Raw genomic sequence first — 17,202 nt, forward strand, 5'->3', positions numbered from 1 at the left:
TAGCTCCATCACTTATGATCTGGTGAAAACTACATAGTCTGAGTCAGAGGCAGATTGAAACAGAAGAATAAACCAATCACAATGCTCAATTCTGGGCTTTGTGATTGGTTTGTTCTTTTGCTTCTGCTTCCAACTCTGACAATCTGGTTTTCACTGGATCATAAACAACAGTACTGTAAGTGGAAACCGAAGAAAATGAAAATGTTCTGATTCTTCCAACTTCAATTCTGTCAAGCTTATGGCTGATGCTTACAATCCAACTAGGTTGCAAAGCTCAACTTACAACTCAGACTACGACTCCAACTCCCTTGTTAGAGAGAACCAGTCTTGAGGAGTGACATTATACCCACCTTTCCTTGGGATGATATCCTCAAATGACAACTTCAAAACTAGCTCCATTCTATGCATCATACTCGAAGAGAGCTGTACATGTGTTGGACCCACAATCATCCTTTTGAGAGACAACTCTTTGACAAGTCGGATTTCACCAACAACTTCCAACCCTTCTACTTGACTTTCACCATCGTTTTCAGAATTCCTTTCTGGTTCAATTTCCATTGTGTACAAGTAGTCGAGAAATAACGCCCCATATCTTCTGAGAGCAAGGGCTTCATTGTGCACCTTTACAAATTCTTCTGCGTTGAATGTAAGTTCAGGTATTTCAAGAGAGGATGTTTCAGTGTTGTCAAACAGGGAACCTCGCAGAAATCCTGATGAGTCTGAAGAATCTTCTTTAGGACTGATGATGGTGATGAACATGTCCTCCTACAAGAGACAAGAAAGAAGTGCCTTATAGTTATATCAAAAAAACAAATGCAAGCTACAGTAACAACCATAACTACATGTAGTGAAGAATAATATTCAACAAGCAAAACACGTCATTCTCTTATTAAAGCCCCATACCTGCATATTCAGTTAATACTAAAAACATTCTTCTTAAACTCTATGCCACCGTATATGAACTATACTTCATACATCAGGAATTAGCGAGAAAATGATTTCACCAGACCTAGGCGCAATCCTCTTAAGCGGTAATTTAGCCCCACAGTCAACATGAGAATCCTCCTTAATGGTTTCCTGAGATTTCTTGGCCAACTAGCATAGTCACTAGAATTTCTTCAGCTATCAAAAGAATTCTCCAATAGTGATCTCTTAGTAAATTCACCTGACATAATGTGATCAGGGTGCTGTATATATAAATAATTCAGGGAGAATTCAAAAACTCTTAAAATTATAGGTAAATATTTTACTTACTACCGAATAAATTGGTAGTCATATACTTCTAGTACATCTACTTCAAGTTCTAAGTGTCTGGTGGGGCATCAACTACAACCTCATTCCGCTAGTCTTTCTTCTTTTGCCCCAGAAATGAGCTTTCATATTCTATAGTCAATACATGATCAAGTACATGCACATGTTTATCTCCTAGTTAGGCAATGATTTTCTTTCTTCCTGTTATTTGTGTGTCAAGAGTAATCTGTATCAAATGCTGCACAAATCTCAAAGCACAAATCTTACCCTTTCATCAGTTTCAATTCCTTCCTTTGTTGGAGATACATCCAAACTGCCGCAGACACAGTCACCAATGTTCCAGCCCATGACAGACGATATGCCTACCTGTGCATCAAAAAATTCATCGCCTTTCATCACAATCTCAGCGGCTCCTCCCGAGAATTCAAAACTTAAAACAGGCTTAAATTCAAATCGTTGTCCCCCAAAGAAATTTCCCTCAGTGACCCTTCCAGTCAGTTTAATGGTGACTGTTACTTGAGAAACATAAAATCCAAACATGAGTAGAGGTGTCAGTGGAGGGGTGGTGTGCTGTGCAGCCTGGTCATCGGCTAAATTAGGTACAAGAGACCACATCCAATTAACCCAGTCTTCGTCATTCACAGGATTTGGTTGATTTCCTGTCTGAGAAGGTATCTCCTGTGTTTGGGATGGTAGACTTAGATTTGGGTTGGAAACTGCCTGTTGTTCAACAATTCTTTTTGCAGGGTGAGGTTTGTAGTTGCACCCTGGCAAATCTAGAGTTCCATAATAAAGGCTGAGGCATAACGTTGCCAGTCTCATAAACATTGGAAGCTGTTGATCAGTCAGTGAAATGTCAGCAGATTCACAGTAAACATTAAGCTTTGTTTCAAGTGGTCTTAGTAGGCTGTCATACTTCAAAAGCATACGGCAACTTAAGCCACACTTGTACAATAGTGGATCTTGGTAGAGCTCAATTTTTCCACTGGAGGTTCTCTTATCAAGGCAAATTGTCAGATCAGAAATATTACAAAGTTTCTGCAGCAAGAAGTCTGGAGCAACAACGTCAACAAAAGCTTTCTCCCAGTTACTGTTGACACTAAATGTTTCAGCTGATTTGATGTTTAATGACAACACAATGTCATCTTCTAGGTACTTCAGGATAACATTATTCACACAAATGGAGACATTGTTGATGACCCGGTTGACAAGACTCTGCACATATCCAGAGGGTGGAGCTTCCTCTTTGCCTTCTAATACCTTTTCAAGCTCTTCATTTTGTGTTTCACTAATTGTTGATGAAGTCTCAGAGACTTTACTTGCTTGGTCACTGGGACTGTCAGGATACCTCAACTGAACTATGCATTCCAGAGTATTGATGGTGATTTCAACAGGCTCTGATCCCAACTTTGTCCAGGGGATGTGAATCTGAAGCTTGTGAATCTTGCCACTGAGGAATGTTATGGGCAGATTTAACTCCTGAAGGAGGTAAACACTATGATCAGGGTAATTCAGGCAAAAATATAATCGTGATGTCATCTTGCTAGATATCCATGCATTATAAAGACACCAGGTTAACATAAATAGAAATTAATTTATAAAATGCTTTCGGTACACTTGTCTTTCTTACCTTTTCCAAGACATCAAGTCTCAGTTCTAAGTTGTACAGAACAACATCTCCCCCCCACAATGACAAACTCAGGTCAGATGGCTTCAAGTTCTTAATGTACTTGTCGACATAGCTCATTAACAATGGAGTGATGTAACTTTCAAGCATGGCGAGAGTTAAATCATTCGTTCCGCGAAATTTATCTCAACGATCTATTTTGTAACGCCCACCGATGCATTTGTACCGCAAACATGGTACTTGTATCGCAAACAAATACAACCCATCTCCACTGTGTAGAGGTTATTGAAGTAACATCGCTTCGCTTTTGATCAGAACAGCATTTTCTCCGCATCCATCACATTTTATACAACGTTGAGCATAAAGAGAAGCTTTCAGGGCATCTAACGTTTACAGTAATGCTGCAATCATTAGTTTACAATTTTAAAACCTTTTAGTTTTCATAGAGAAACTACTTCGTCCTAAAAACTTTCTTCCCAGGTGTTGATTTGATAAAACGAAGAATCTGATTGGTAGAGTGGGAAATAAACCAATCAAAAGCGTTCTAATATCGACCGCCACGCTGGCAACTTGTTTTCCTACCATAAAGAAATTCCATATTTCCTTATTTCTGTATTATTTTTTGTATTCAAAAGACGAAAAAACAAATTTAAGGAAAACGAAAAAACTAATTTTGGAAGATTTAAGAAAGCCTCTCTATTTATTTTCAATGTAATTAAAAAAAATACTCCATATGGAGTGAGCGGTATCCCCTTATTCTCCCCCAGTTAGGGTACAATTGTCAGCTTCCCACAATTCAACGGAGGGAAAATTGGCGGGAATAGTAAATCCCTCGGCGCCTGGTTCAGCTTCGAAAGTCGTTGTGATTCTTTTGCACAGAGACATTTTCTCCAAGAATGTAACAGTTTTCCCCGCAAAACCCACGAGTTTGGAGGAATAATCAAACAACTCATTACTTTTTGAAGGCTACCTGGTCACATTCAGCGAAAATGGCGATGGAAGAGTGTCGAACCGAAGCAAGCATTGGAATAGAATATTCCGAAAGCGTCCGTGGTTCATCCGAAGATGAAAACACTGCAAATTCGACTTCTGTGAAGACGGCCGCTCAAGTTGACAGTTGCTCGCCGTGTGAGAGAAAGAAAAGAAAACGTATTTCACCACAGTCGACACCTAAAGTGGCAGAAGGTAGTCTGTTGAGCTCACTAATGCAGTCGTTTTGCTCAAATAATAAGCTAGTTTATTCACGTGCATGTGAACTCATTATCAATGAAATTCGTCAGACTAAATATACCTTAAGCTTATATACACGCTCAAGTGAAAGTTAATCTTTTTCGGTAAAGCTTTAAAATATTTGGGTAAAAGATGAAGATGGACAAAAAGATTACTTTATACTAGAGTACGGTGACTTACTCTTATTGGTGTCAAACTGTACCATTCTGACACTCCATTAACTTAAACGTTCTTTTGTTTTCACTTCATATACTGTTGCAGAACCGTTATTACGGAGTGGTGTTACTGTGTATTTCACATCAGCTTACATGCAGTAAAATCATAGTGATACTTGTCACCATACTGTCATTGTTACTATGACAACTAACCTGATTGACAAGTAATTTTCTATAACAAAGTACCAGAAAATGAGAGTTTACTAGGCCAAATCTGGTAAATGAGGTAAAATGGTTGATGTCTTTTATGAACATCCACCATGTGCTTTTAGAGTGCAAAGACCCATGTTTTAGATTTTAAATATTGATCAGGTAATGAAAATGTTTCACACACTATTAGTATAAATCAACTAGCATTCTATCACGAATGCCTTTCTCATAATTTGGCTATTCTATTCACTGTCTATTCTGTTATACATAGTGAGTACACTGTAGCTAGCAGTGCGCAACTGTTAACAAAATTGCAGCCACTTCTTTACATTTTTTGAAGTGTCTGTGAAGAGGATTTAGATATAGTTTTGAACGACTATTAGATTTATGCTAAAACAGTTGGGTTATTTGCTTTGATTTCCATGTGTGAAAGTTGACTTGGGTTGTGCCCTCATTAGCCATTGGCAATAGAAATCTCAAGCTCATAATCTCATTGTTAATTAGAATTAGCATGGCCAAGTTTGAGAGTCACGTTTTGCAAAATAGTAAAAAATATAGGTTGTTCAAAGACATCTCTGTAAATTTACACCCGGCATATAAGCATGTATAAAGTTCCCAACTTTGCAAAGTTGTAATTTTGGGATTTTACAAAATTCCACTCACAAACTTGGCTATCTATGGTACTAATTTTGAAGACTAGCCTTTTCAGCTGTATGGATAGGTTTTGTGCAACACAGCTAAAGTTGGGAAAAAAATACAGAAGGCTTTAGTTGACATAATAAGCAAACTGTGAAAAAGAGATAGCCTGATGGGATGTACATATAACATGACAGCTTGAAATGTACAATGTGTACATTAAAAAGGCCCCATGAAGACCTTTTTTTTGTTTTCACATGATAGGTGACATCTTAACAGTAAATTAATGTTAGCAAGCTTGTGCTCTAAGCAAAATTGCAAGGTGCCCAAGGGTTCTTATGTAGGAAATCTTGGATGCCCAGCTTTAACAAGCTTTCATAAGAATGAAGTTAAACAAGTCGCCCAAAGACAAAACTTGGTCACCTGAGGCACCCAGGCTCTGCTAGACCACAGCCCTGGTTAAGTAAAAAAGAATGAACCTTTTTTTTTTTCAGGTTTTGGAGATAGCAAGGCTGGTGAACTTCTGAAGAAGATCCCAGAACTTGAAGATATGTTCACATTACTGTCAAAAGTGGGAGAAGGTGAGCTTATCACATTTACAATCTCTTGGACCAATATACAGTGCTTAGTTCCTTGCCCCCGCGTGGGGGATAGGATATACAGGTACATACTGAAGTGTTATTGAAAAAATGTTTTACAAGCATGAATCTTCTTACTTTTAATATTCTACAGGAACCTTTAGCAATGTTTACTTGGCTAAAATGAACAGATTACCAGATGAATTATGTGCTTTGAAGCACATCATTCCTACCAGTGGCCCTGGAAGGGTTGAAAATGAGCTTAAATGCCTCCAAGATATTGGGTACGTGTGGAATTAAGTGTTCTTGAATTATCGGTTCTTGGGCTATTCAGTACAAGTACATGTAGCTTATTTAGTGTAACAAGTACATGAAATTTATTTAGTTCAAAGGCACAACTGTTTTCTTTTCTTAAAACTGTAAATGCATGTAGGCAAAGTCAGCATACAAACCAAGTGGCCCATCAGACTGGCACTTAGGTATTTCCAGTTTCAGTAGCATGAAGCCACTAGGGGTATTTCCACTGTCCCTGGATGGGATGCTAGTCCATTGCAAGTTAAATTTACCAGCACCCATTTATACACCTGGGTGGAGAGGGGCACTGACTGTGTGAGTAAAATACACAACACAGTGTCCCCGGCCGGGGCACAAACCTTAAAACTGTAATAAGACACAACTATAAATGAAAAAACTTCAGTTGTAGGGAACCATTAAGCAGACATGTTAGTTCTGATGGACCCTGCACTGTTGTTATTGTGCCATGCTAAACACTAATCTGAGTACATTATCATTATGTTTTGATGATAGTTTCTTTTTCTTTACAGGGGCACAGACAATGTAATCGGAGTTGAATCAACGTTAAGATGCAACGATAATATAGTATTTGTCTTACCTTATTTCCCACATCAAAAATTTCAGGTATTGCATGATTTCTGTGTACAAAAATCTTTTCTTTTAATCAGTTTTATAACATTTCAGACCACACACTTAATATTTAAACAATACAGTAGTAAAATGGTGCACACTATATTTGGTTTAAAAAACAGCAATCTTTACCCCAGATGCAATCATGTATTGACATTTTTATTTCTATATAATTTTGCTAGCCCTCTTGCACAGCTTACCAGGTGATTTAAGTCTTCTAACCCCTATCCTTATCATACACTGCAGTACATACATGTAATAATCAAACCTACATTTGTTATTTTCAGGTAATTTCTTTTCATTTATTTTTGCAGGAGTATTTTTTAGAAATGACTGTTTGTGAGGTCAAAGAATATATGAAGAATCTATTTATTGCTTTGAAAAGAGTGCATTCTTTCCAAGTCATCCACAGGGATGTAAAGCCAAGCAACTTTCTGTACTCAAGGGAAACAGGAAGGTGAGCCAAGAAATCTGCAATAAAACCACCACAGGATTAGCCTGTGAACCTGTAGGCTCCCAGCAAGGGCAAAAAAAAATAGGCAAGTGAACTGAGCCAGTGAGAGTGTGAAGAAAAATTCAGAGAGCATCCCCCATTAGTTGTTCCTTCCCATATGGCTCTTGGCTAGCTCTAAACACCTTTTTTTTTTCCTTTGACCTGTAACCCAGTTGGGAGCCTGTCAACAGGCTACCACATGATAAAACCTGGACATCTGCCACTGGATGCACTGCATTAGGCCAATTGCATGATGTGATGCGAAATTGTTGAAACACTACTAGGTATTTACTTGAATTTATAAGCATTGCACAATTGACAGCAAAAATAAGCTTCATGTATGAACTCTTAGACAACAATACAGCACTTATTCAAAAAACCCAGCTGAGCTCTAAGGTGATGGTACCTACACTATTATAATGTGGCTACTCACCCTATGTGAAAAGGGAGTAACACAGACATTTGGTTGTTGTTATTATCATTTTTGGATAAAGAGAAAAGTTTTATTATGAATTTTTTTATAAGTTCTGTCCTTGAATAATTAAGCACCCCACCAAAACGTCCAAAAAATTTAATAAGCACTGTTGAGCTTTGTCAAGTGGATATGGTAGGCTGAAAATAGGATCATACATGTACATACAGCTCCCTCTCCTTCCTTCTCCTACTTTCAGTGTTACTTCAGTTCTTAGCAAAACTGAGGTTACATTAGCCTAAAACCGACATTGATTAAGGCATGCTACATTTGCAGTTATCAGGCTTTATATTCCAAAAGCTTCAAAATAGTGCAAAACCGTACGAGCGTCTCAAACCATTTTTAATCTCGCCATATATATACAAAATGTACTTCTGCATGGTTTTTTATTGACACAATTCTGGTGCTTTTATTTTAGTTACCGACTTGTAGATTTTGGCCTTGCCATGAAGGTACCTGGGAGCACAAATTCTCTCCTTGGTATGTAAACATTGTAAAAATATGTATGTTCATATATATGAGTAATAACGAAGAGGCAAGATTTGCTGTTACTCCGAGTTTCGTGCTTACGCACTCATCAGACAGTATTTAATGATAAGCATTCCTATCAACTAGATATATATACACGGTATTAAACAATAGGCTAATTGCTGGACTAGTTGCATTACAATAAGTGATAGTTATACTGGAAAACAATAGGTGTGAAGACAGAAATTACGGGGACGAGTATAAACTGCGTGGGTGCAGTACAATATAAAGAAAGTGTCAAGCGTTCTTCAAGTAGAATTTGTTCTCGTGCCGGCATTTAGAAATAAGTTCTGATCTTTTGTTTAGTAGATTGTCGTTGCTATGTTTGATAATCATTAGTTTTTCTGTGAGGCAGAGGTCGCATCGTTTGGAAATGTTGTTGTAGGGTCTTGCACGGCTAATAATTGACCATTTGATGTTGAAGTCTTGTTTTTTGTCGTGTAGTTGCCAGATGTATTTAGAAAGCTCGGTGCTGTTGATGTGTTTTCTGTGCTTAAATGTGGATTTGTGCTGCGAGAATCTCTGTTTGAATGTTCCTTCTGTCAGTCCAATGTAGTTCTTGGTTGTGTTGTTAGTTGTAACTTGTGCGTTGTAGATTACACTGGAAGTCAGGCATTTGTTGTCTAGCGGGCATTGGTCTTTTTTGCGGCAGTTGCATTGCTCTCCGGTGGTTGCGTTGGCGTTGTTGTCGGCGTTTGTTATTTTCATGTTGTGTTTGTTGATTACTGTTTTCATGTTGTCCATGCAACTGTAGCTGACTTTGACGTTGTTTTTGTTGAAGAGGCTGTGGTATTTATGTTGGTTCGGAAAGTGCTTAGATATGAGCTTCAGGAATGTTCTACCGATGTTTGTCTTTACGTTTTTACTAAATGGAGGGTTGTACCATATAATGTTTCTTTGTCTGTTGCGTCGGGGGCGTGTTGGTTGATTGTCTTCGTTGTAAATTAGTGTTTCAGAGTATCCGCTGGCTTTCAAAGCAGTTTCGTAGATTGGTTTGGCCTTGTTGAATTCGTGTTCGTTGCATGAGTTGGCGGAAATACGGCGATTGATGGATGCTGGAAGTTGCTTTATTATGTTAGGTGGGTGGTTAGACTTTGTGTTGATGTACTGCGGTTCGTCGTTAGGCTTTCTGTAGGGGCAGTAGGTCCCTTTTGTAAGATCGAAGGTGACGTCCAGGTAGTTAACAATTTTCATGTTAGTCTGTATGGTAATGTTGAGTCCATATGTCTTGAAGCGTCTTGTTATGTCCTTCCTTGTACGGTCTGCTTGAGGTCCAGAGATGTTTTTGAAGATGGCAAGTCCGTCGTCTCTGTAAAGCCCGATGTTGTCTATCCCGTATGTGTTACACAGGTCGTCGAGAATGAATAAGCCTACGAGCTCGCATACTTCGGCTCCGTCGAAGCTGCCCATAGTAACGTCAAAAGAACTGTTGTTTTTCTTGATCCAGGCGGTGTTACTGTCAAAGAGAAGGGATTTTCTTGAATGCATAATAATATCGATGTCGCGGTCCGTAATGGAAGTGGATTGTTTGGCGAAGTTGATTGCGTCTGTAAGAAGTTTCTCAGTAATGGAAGGGTAGAAGTTCTCAATGTCAAATACGGCGAAGGTATGTTGATCTTTGTGTTGTATAGAGGAGAACCAGTTGATGACGGATGATGAGTTTTTCCATTGGTTAAGGCCAGTCTTCTGTCTCACAGTCGTGTTAATGTTCGCGAGGATTTCTTTACTGATACGTCCAATCTCACTTTTTGCAGGGTTAATGAGTCTACATGTAGGTTTGTTCTGGAAGTTGTCTTTATGGTCTTTGAGTGTTATAAAAGCCTGTCGCTCAGCCATGCGTTCCGCGCGGTCGTCAATGTTCAGATTAGTAGCAATGACTTGAGCTTCTTTGTTAATAGCAGTAATCGTATTAGAATTTGCTTTCTTGTACGTCGATGTGATATTGTCCTTGAGAAGCTTGTCGTGCGAAGCTTTGTCTACTTCGTAGTAGTTGGTTGTTTTGTCAGCAGGTATGAATGTTTTTGTGGAGTTGTTTATTTTCCTAATGTCTTGTTGTAGATGGTCTTGGAAGTCATCTCGTATTTGCCTGAATTCAATGTTCTTGATCATTTCGTACACGTCAGTTTCAAAGTTGTTTAGGTCTTCGTTCTGAGGAGGGCATTTTCTTGATTTAAAACCAAAGTTGTTGTTGTCAATGTTGTCGTCGTCGTTGTTGTGGTCTGTGTTATTCTTATCTTTATTCTGTTCGAAGAAGAAGGCTTTCCAACGCATACGCTTGATTACACTTTCGGTCTTTTCGATGAGTTTCTTGAGGTAGGAGTTTCTTGGTGGGATAGGAATGTTCTTCATTGAATAGTTGAATCTTGTTTTCTCCATTGTGGATAACGGCGATCGGCGAAAAGTGCTCTACTGTTGTTAAGCAGGAGCGAATATAACCATATGAGGAAGTAGCAGATCCCATTAAAATAGTGCTCAATACACATATAGTGTAGAGCTGAGAATATGAGTAATAACGAAGAGGCAAGATTTGCTGTTACTCCGAGTTTCGTGCTTACGCACTCATCAGACAGTATTTAATGATAAGCATTCCTATCAACTAGATATATATACACGGTATTAAACAATAGGCTAATTGCTGGACTAGTTGCATTACAATAAGTGATAGTTATACTGGAAAACAATAGGTGTGAAGACAGAAATTACGGGGACGAGTATAAACTGCGTGGGTGCAGTACAATATAAAGAAAGTGTCAAGCGTTCTTCAAGTAGAATTTGTTCTCGTGCCGGCATTTAGAAATAAGTTCTGATCTTTTGTTTAGTAGATTGTCGTTGCTATGTTTGATAATCATTAGTTTTTCTGTGAGGCAGAGGTCGCATCGTTTGGAAATGTTGTTGTAGGGTCTTGCACGGCTAATAATTGACCATTTGATGTTGAAGTCTTGTTTTTTGTCGTGTAGTTGCCAGATGTATTTAGAAAGCTCGGTGCTGTTGATGTGTTTTCTGTGCTTAAATGTGGATTTGTGCTGCGAGAATCTCTGTTTGAATGTTCCTTCTGTCAGTCCAATGTAGTTCTTGGTTGTGTTGTTAGTTGTAACTTGTGCGTTGTAGATTACACTGGAAGTCAGGCATTTGTTGTCTAGCGGGCATTGGTCTTTTTTGCGGCAGTTGCATTGCTCTCCGGTGGTTGCGTTGGCGTTGTTGTTGAACGAAGACCTAAACAACTTTGAAACTGACGTGTACGAAATGATCAAGAACATTGAATTCAGGCAAATACGAGATGACTTCCAAGACCATCTACAACAAGACATTAGGAAAATAAACAACTCCACAAAAACATTCATACCTGCTGACAAAACAACCAACTACTACGAAGTAGACAAAGCTTCGCACGACAAGCTTCTCAAGGACAATATCACATCGACGTACAAGAAAGCAAATTCTAATACGATTACTGCTATTAACAAAGAAGCTCAAGTCATTGCTACTAATCTGAACATTGACGACCGCGCGGAACGCATGGCTGAGCGACAGGCTTTTATAACACTCAAAGACCATAAAGACAACTTCCAGAACAAACCTACATGTAGACTCATTAACCCTGCAAAAAGTGAGATTGGACGTATCAGTAAAGAAATCCTCGCGAACATTAACACGACTGTGAGACAGAAGACTGGCCTTAACCAATGGAAAAACTCATCATCCGTCATCAACTGGTTCTCCTCTATACAACACAAAGATCAACATACCTTCGCCGTATTTGACATTGAGAACTTCTACCCTTCCATTACTGAGAAACTTCTTACAGACGCAATCAACTTCGCCAAACAATCCACTTCCATTACGGACCGCGACATCGATATTATTATGCATTCAAGAAAATCCCTTCTCTTTGACAGTAACACCGCCTGGATCAAGAAAAACAACAGTTCTTTTGACGTTACTATGGGCAGCTTCGACGGAGCCGAAGTATGCGAGCTCGTAGGCTTATTCATTCTCGACGACCTGTGTAACACATACGGGATAGACAACATCGGGCTTTACAGAGACGACGGACTTGCCATCTTCAAAAACATCTCTGGACCTCAAGCAGACCGTACAAGGAAGGACATAACAAGACGCTTCAAGACATATGGACTCAACATTACCATACAGACTAACATGAAAATTGTTAACTACCTGGACGTCACCTTCGATCTTACAAAAGGGACCTACTGCCCCTACAGAAAGCCTAACGACGAACCGCAGTACATCAACACAAAGTCTAACCACCCACCTAACATAATAAAGCAACTTCCAGCATCCATCAATCGCCGTATTTCCGCCAACTCATGCAACGAACACGAATTCAACAAGGCCAAACCAATCTACGAAACTGCTTTGAAAGCCAGCGGATACTCTGAAACACTAATTTACAACGAAGACAATCAACCAACACGCCCCCGACGCAACAGACAAAGAAACATTATATGGTACAACCCTCCATTTAGTAAAAACGTAAAGACAAACATCGGTAGAACATTCCTGAAGCTCATATCTAAGCACTTTCCGAACCAACATAAATACCACAGCCTCTTCAACAAAAACAACGTCAAAGTCAGCTACAGTTGCATGGACAACATGAAAACAGTAATCAACAAACACAACATGAAAATAACAAACGCCGACAACAACGCCAACGCAACCACCGGAGAGCAATGCAACTGCCGCAAAAAAGACCAATGCCCGCTAGACAACAAATGCCTGACTTCCAGTGTAATCTACAACGCACAAGTTACAACTAACAACACAACCAAGAACTACATTGGACTGACAGAAGGAACATTCAAACAGAGATTCTCGCAGCACAAATCCACATTTAAGCACAGAAAACACATCAACAGCACCGAGCTTTCTAAATACATCTGGCAACTACACGACAAAAAACAAGACTTCAACATCAAATGGTCAATTATTAGCCGTGCAAGACCCTACAACAACATTTCCAAACGATGCGACCTCTGCCTCACAGAAAAACTAATGATTATCAAACATAGCAACGACAATCTACTAAACAAAAGATCAGAACTTATTTCTAAATGCCGGCACGAGAACAAATTCTACTTGAAGAACGCTTGACACTTTCTTTATATTGTACTGCACCCACGCAGTTTATACTCGTCCCCGTAATTTCTGTCTTCACACCTATTGTTTTCCAGTATAACTATCACTTATTGTAATGCAACTAGTCCAGCAATTAGCCTATTGTTTAATACCGTGTATATATATCTAGTTGATAGGAATGCTTATCATTAAATACTGTCTGATGAGTGCGTAAGCACGAAACTCGGAGTAACAGCAAATCTTGCCTCTTCGTTATTACTCATATTCTCAGCTCTACACTATATGTGTATTGAGCACTATTTTAATGGGATCTGCTACTTCCTCATATGGTTATGTTCATATATAATATGTAATGCATCTATTGGTGGTACACTTACTGGTAAAAAATCTGTCACATTGTTCGATTTGCAAGAAAAGTAAAACAAGCTTAGCAGTCTAAAGGAATTATTTACTCCTCCATGCAAATCCATGCAAGTGTCAGCTATTGTTTCAAGTTGGTAGGGTGCCAGTCTGCAAAATGCAGTCCTCAAAAGGGCTTGAAGTATCAGCCCTAAAACAAATGGATATTGAGTATGGCAGTCTACAGTAAATAATTTTATTTGGGGAAAATTTTTTAATTACTTTTAGATTTTAGTATGTTAAGTATTAAATAGGCTGTGGGCAAGTAGTCTTGTCTAGAAAATTTCCTGTTTTCAGGACTTCTCATTTTCATTGAATATATCGATAGGAGAGAACCATAGGGAAAAGCAGAAAACAATTAAGCAGTTAGCAAACCTCAGTGTAAATCTTTACTTGATGTGTTTTATTTCTAAACAGTGGGGTAACAGGTTCTCCTTGATTGATCACTTAATACTGGACTGATATTTTAAGTTTAATTATTTAGTTGAACAAAGTTAGCTTAAAATCTATGTCCAGCTCTATGGCATGCATCCCTGTAGGTTCTGAGTATGAGTATCCAGATCTAGAAGTAAAACTTGATATCACTGACCTGCAGATTCACCTAAAGAACCAATAAAGAAACAAAAAAGAGGCAGCCAGCAATCTCCTAAAAGAACATCTCAGCCCAGACGTCGCAGTTCACGCCTGTCTCCTCAGACCGACAATAAAGACCAATCAGCAAGTAAAGAGGAATGTGTCCTGAAGCCGCGCTGTGTAAACACAGCTAACTGGCAGTTTACACATCAGGCTAAAGGCTTCAAAGTTCCTGCCAACAATGCAACGTCTAAGTTGAGAGGGACCTCTCATGAGAATACAAAATCTAAGGAGGGCTCGTTCAAGCCGGCTCAAGTGCTGTGCCCTCTGAGACATGGTCCTAAAGATGTGTGCACCATTTGTATGGCCAGGTAGCTAAACAAAGTTGTTGTAATCCTTTAACTTTCATTTTCCTTTAAGTAAATTCTTTCCTTTACAGTCATACAAGTGATCTCAAATCAAGGTACATGTAGAACTGATTGCCACAAATACCGTAAGTGTGAATTCAAGATGTTTTGCCCAAAATAAAACAATATCTCTCCATTGATTATTTTAAAACCATCACCCGTGAGCTTGATGATGTACTGATCTTGTAAGGGGTTAATGAAATTATCGATGTCACTCTGATTTAAAATTGGATCTACATGGTAAGCACAAGACAACGTCATACATACAATTATCGGGTAACGGTTTGTTAGGAAAACATCCAGACCATGTATGCTAAAATACACCTATAAATCAAATCTCTAAAATTACACTTTATTTTAATCTGATTGGGATCAAGTAAATTTTCTTTTACAGTCCTATCCTACACTTCACTGACACGTTCTTACTTTTTTGTATGATGTAGAGGCCATCAAAACACTCCACGAGCGGGAACGCCAGGATTTCGCTCTCCAGAAGTGCTCCTCAAGTACCCTCAACAGTCACCTGCTGTGGACATGTGGTCAGCTGGGGTCATCTTTCTTTGTATACTTAGTGGAAGGTACCCGTTTTTCAGAGCGTATGACGATATGACAAGCTTGGCGCAGATCATGTCTTTGTGTGGAACTGGTGCAGCTGCTAAAGCAGCTTTCAAGCTTGGTAAGGATTTTTAACGTAGGAGAACTACATGTAGCACTGTTTTTGGTTGTAAAATTCTTGACAGGTATCTATTCTATTCTTGATGTGTTACACCTGTTACACGTTTTCTTGTTCACTAACACCTTAATGGACGCTTTTTTCACAGGCAAGGACCTCAACTTTAGCTCGGACTGTCCTTCAGGAAATCTTAAAATTCTTTGCACCAGATTACGTAGTCGCGCTAGCAAGGCACCGACCGTTAAATGCTGTTTAAAACAATCAAACAGGGAAGATGAAGAACAATCCGTGCCTGCCAAAAGACTCAAAAGAAAACCAAAATCTCCACCCTGCCCTCAGACACATTCGGCTTCAAATCCTTGGCATCAACGCTGCACAATCTGTCAAAAACGAAATCCTTATTTATGTATGACACTTCAGATGGACGCAGAACCCAATGATAAGACTTGCGGACAACCTGAGCACTCAGACATTGTTCGGCACATTCATGTGGATGGCAGTGAATGTGGCAGTACCTGTTCCGCATGTTGCTGGGCTATCGAGGACAGTGCTTATGAACTTCTAGAGCGATGTCTTGATTTGAACCCGCACACTCGAATCACTGCAGCAGAAGCGCTGGAGCATCCATTCTTTAAGGACTGATTTTTCTTTTTTTTTTCCATCCAAAGAATAGTTATCTTTACCATGTAATTTTCAACATACAGTGGCGAAATCAGAGGATGAATACCCAAAAATGTTTGTTTGAACCTGCATAACACAATAACATGTGCACTGCAGATTGGTGCTTTAAGAAGTGATCTATGAAGAAACGTAAGCAGATATAAAGAACTCTGGCGTCTTTCTTGGGTTTCCTGGTTTAGAGTATTCGGTGTTGCAGTTCGAATCTACCTGGAAATCTAGGGATTTTAATGGCTTTCTTTGAACTGGCTAACTTTCTCTTCATTGATTTCCTGTTGCTACACTGAATGATCACGGCTGTCTCATAAGACGGAGTTAAGACATTTTGTGAGGATAGCTATTCGTTGGATTGGGAATACAATGGTACAATTGAAAGGGTCAGGGAACCTTTGTCGCTTCTAAGAGACACACGTATACATGTACATAAATATATCTATTGATGTTTGAACTGAACCGTACGTTTAATCACCCAATCGAATATGAATATGAAAGATGTAATCTATAACTGTATCATAGTACACGCAGACGCATATTTTAAAAACAGTTTATTCATACGCATTACATAGATTAACAGCCAGTAAATTAAATTTTGTGCGTTCGTGAAATATGTTCTGAAGCTTCAAAAAGATAAATGATTTGAAAAGCAAACAAGTTCATTAAGCATCTCGGGACAATTCAGCCATTGAAGCCCAAGTTCAGAACAGCTCGTTATTTCTTGCTTCTCGGTACAATTTTTATAGTGTTAGTCCGTGGAATTTGTTTGAATTTCACGACAGTATTCCTGCATCCTTGATTTTACTAGAAGAAAATGAAATTCCATTTACTCTTTGGACATCCTGGGTTAGAGTAATTGAGCCCATGGATATATTTCAGAAACATGGAAAAGGCTGCGACAGCACGAGATGCCGGTTACGATGTTGACAACTTGTGAAGTATTCAAGTACGGCAAACACTCGACATAAATACTTTGTTTGATTTATTCGTTCACCAAGCATTTTTATTTTTTAGAATTAGCGATGTAAATATGTATATAGTTATGAAATAAAGCACCCTCCACCCTTAACGACCGCTGTCTGAACAGAATAACCCCAGCGATTTTTCGGCCCATGGTCCTTAAAACGAACACCAAAGTTACCATGGCTCAGAGCATTAATTTTCGGTCGGGTTGTTGAATAAATCTCTCGCACTGAAACAAGTAACATGTGGCAAGTGCCGGAATAGTGACAAGTCAACCTGTTACGTTTGCATTTGTCTTTTCACCTAACTAG

At 39.0% G+C, this 17,202-nt stretch overlaps 3 protein-coding genes across 6 annotated transcripts in view; 1 reads left to right on the forward strand and 2 right to left on the reverse strand.

The window, feature by feature from the left end:
• The window catches only part of LOC110067163 (intermembrane lipid transfer protein VPS13B-like), a 30,583-nt gene extending 27,103 nt beyond the window's left edge, over positions 1-3,480 (reverse strand). For all 4 annotated transcript variants that reach the window (XM_089274867.1, XM_020774458.2, XM_020774457.2 and 1 more), the window contains exons 1-3: positions 2,882-3,480; positions 1,519-2,730; positions 351-765 (exon numbers count right to left, since the gene is read on the reverse strand). In XM_089274867.1, the coding sequence (XP_089130993.1) occupies positions 351-765; positions 1,519-2,730; positions 2,882-3,028 (1,774 nt within the window). In that variant the 5' untranslated portion in view covers positions 3,029-3,480. The remainder of the gene's footprint in view (positions 1-350; positions 766-1,518; positions 2,731-2,881) is intronic.
• A 217-nt stretch (positions 3,481-3,697) lies between these two features.
• LOC110067168 (cell division cycle 7-related protein kinase-like) lies at positions 3,698-16,997 on the forward strand. The gene is made up of 9 exons (XM_089275571.1): positions 3,698-4,063; positions 5,604-5,690; positions 5,842-5,971; positions 6,512-6,605; positions 6,926-7,068; positions 7,995-8,056; positions 14,199-14,547; positions 15,027-15,259; positions 15,405-16,997. Exons 1-9 carry the CDS (start codon positions 3,868-3,870, stop codon positions 15,896-15,898), a joined length of 1,788 nt encoding a protein of 595 aa, XP_089131697.1. The 5' UTR covers positions 3,698-3,867; the 3' UTR covers positions 15,899-16,997.
• The window catches only part of LOC110067164 (uncharacterized), a 7,084-nt gene continuing 6,346 nt past the window's right edge, over positions 16,465-17,202 (reverse strand). Inside the window, exon 3 of the mRNA XM_020774459.2 lies at positions 16,465-17,202. This exon is cut by the window's right edge and continues 625 nt beyond it. The gene's annotated coding sequence lies outside the window, so the exon portion shown is untranslated.

This window comes from Orbicella faveolata, unplaced genomic scaffold, assembly GCF_042242905.1.
Source record: "Orbicella faveolata isolate gen_17 unplaced genomic scaffold, um_ofav_v1 contig_36, whole genome shotgun sequence".
Lineage (NCBI taxonomy): Eukaryota > Metazoa > Cnidaria > Anthozoa > Scleractinia > Merulinidae > Orbicella > Orbicella faveolata.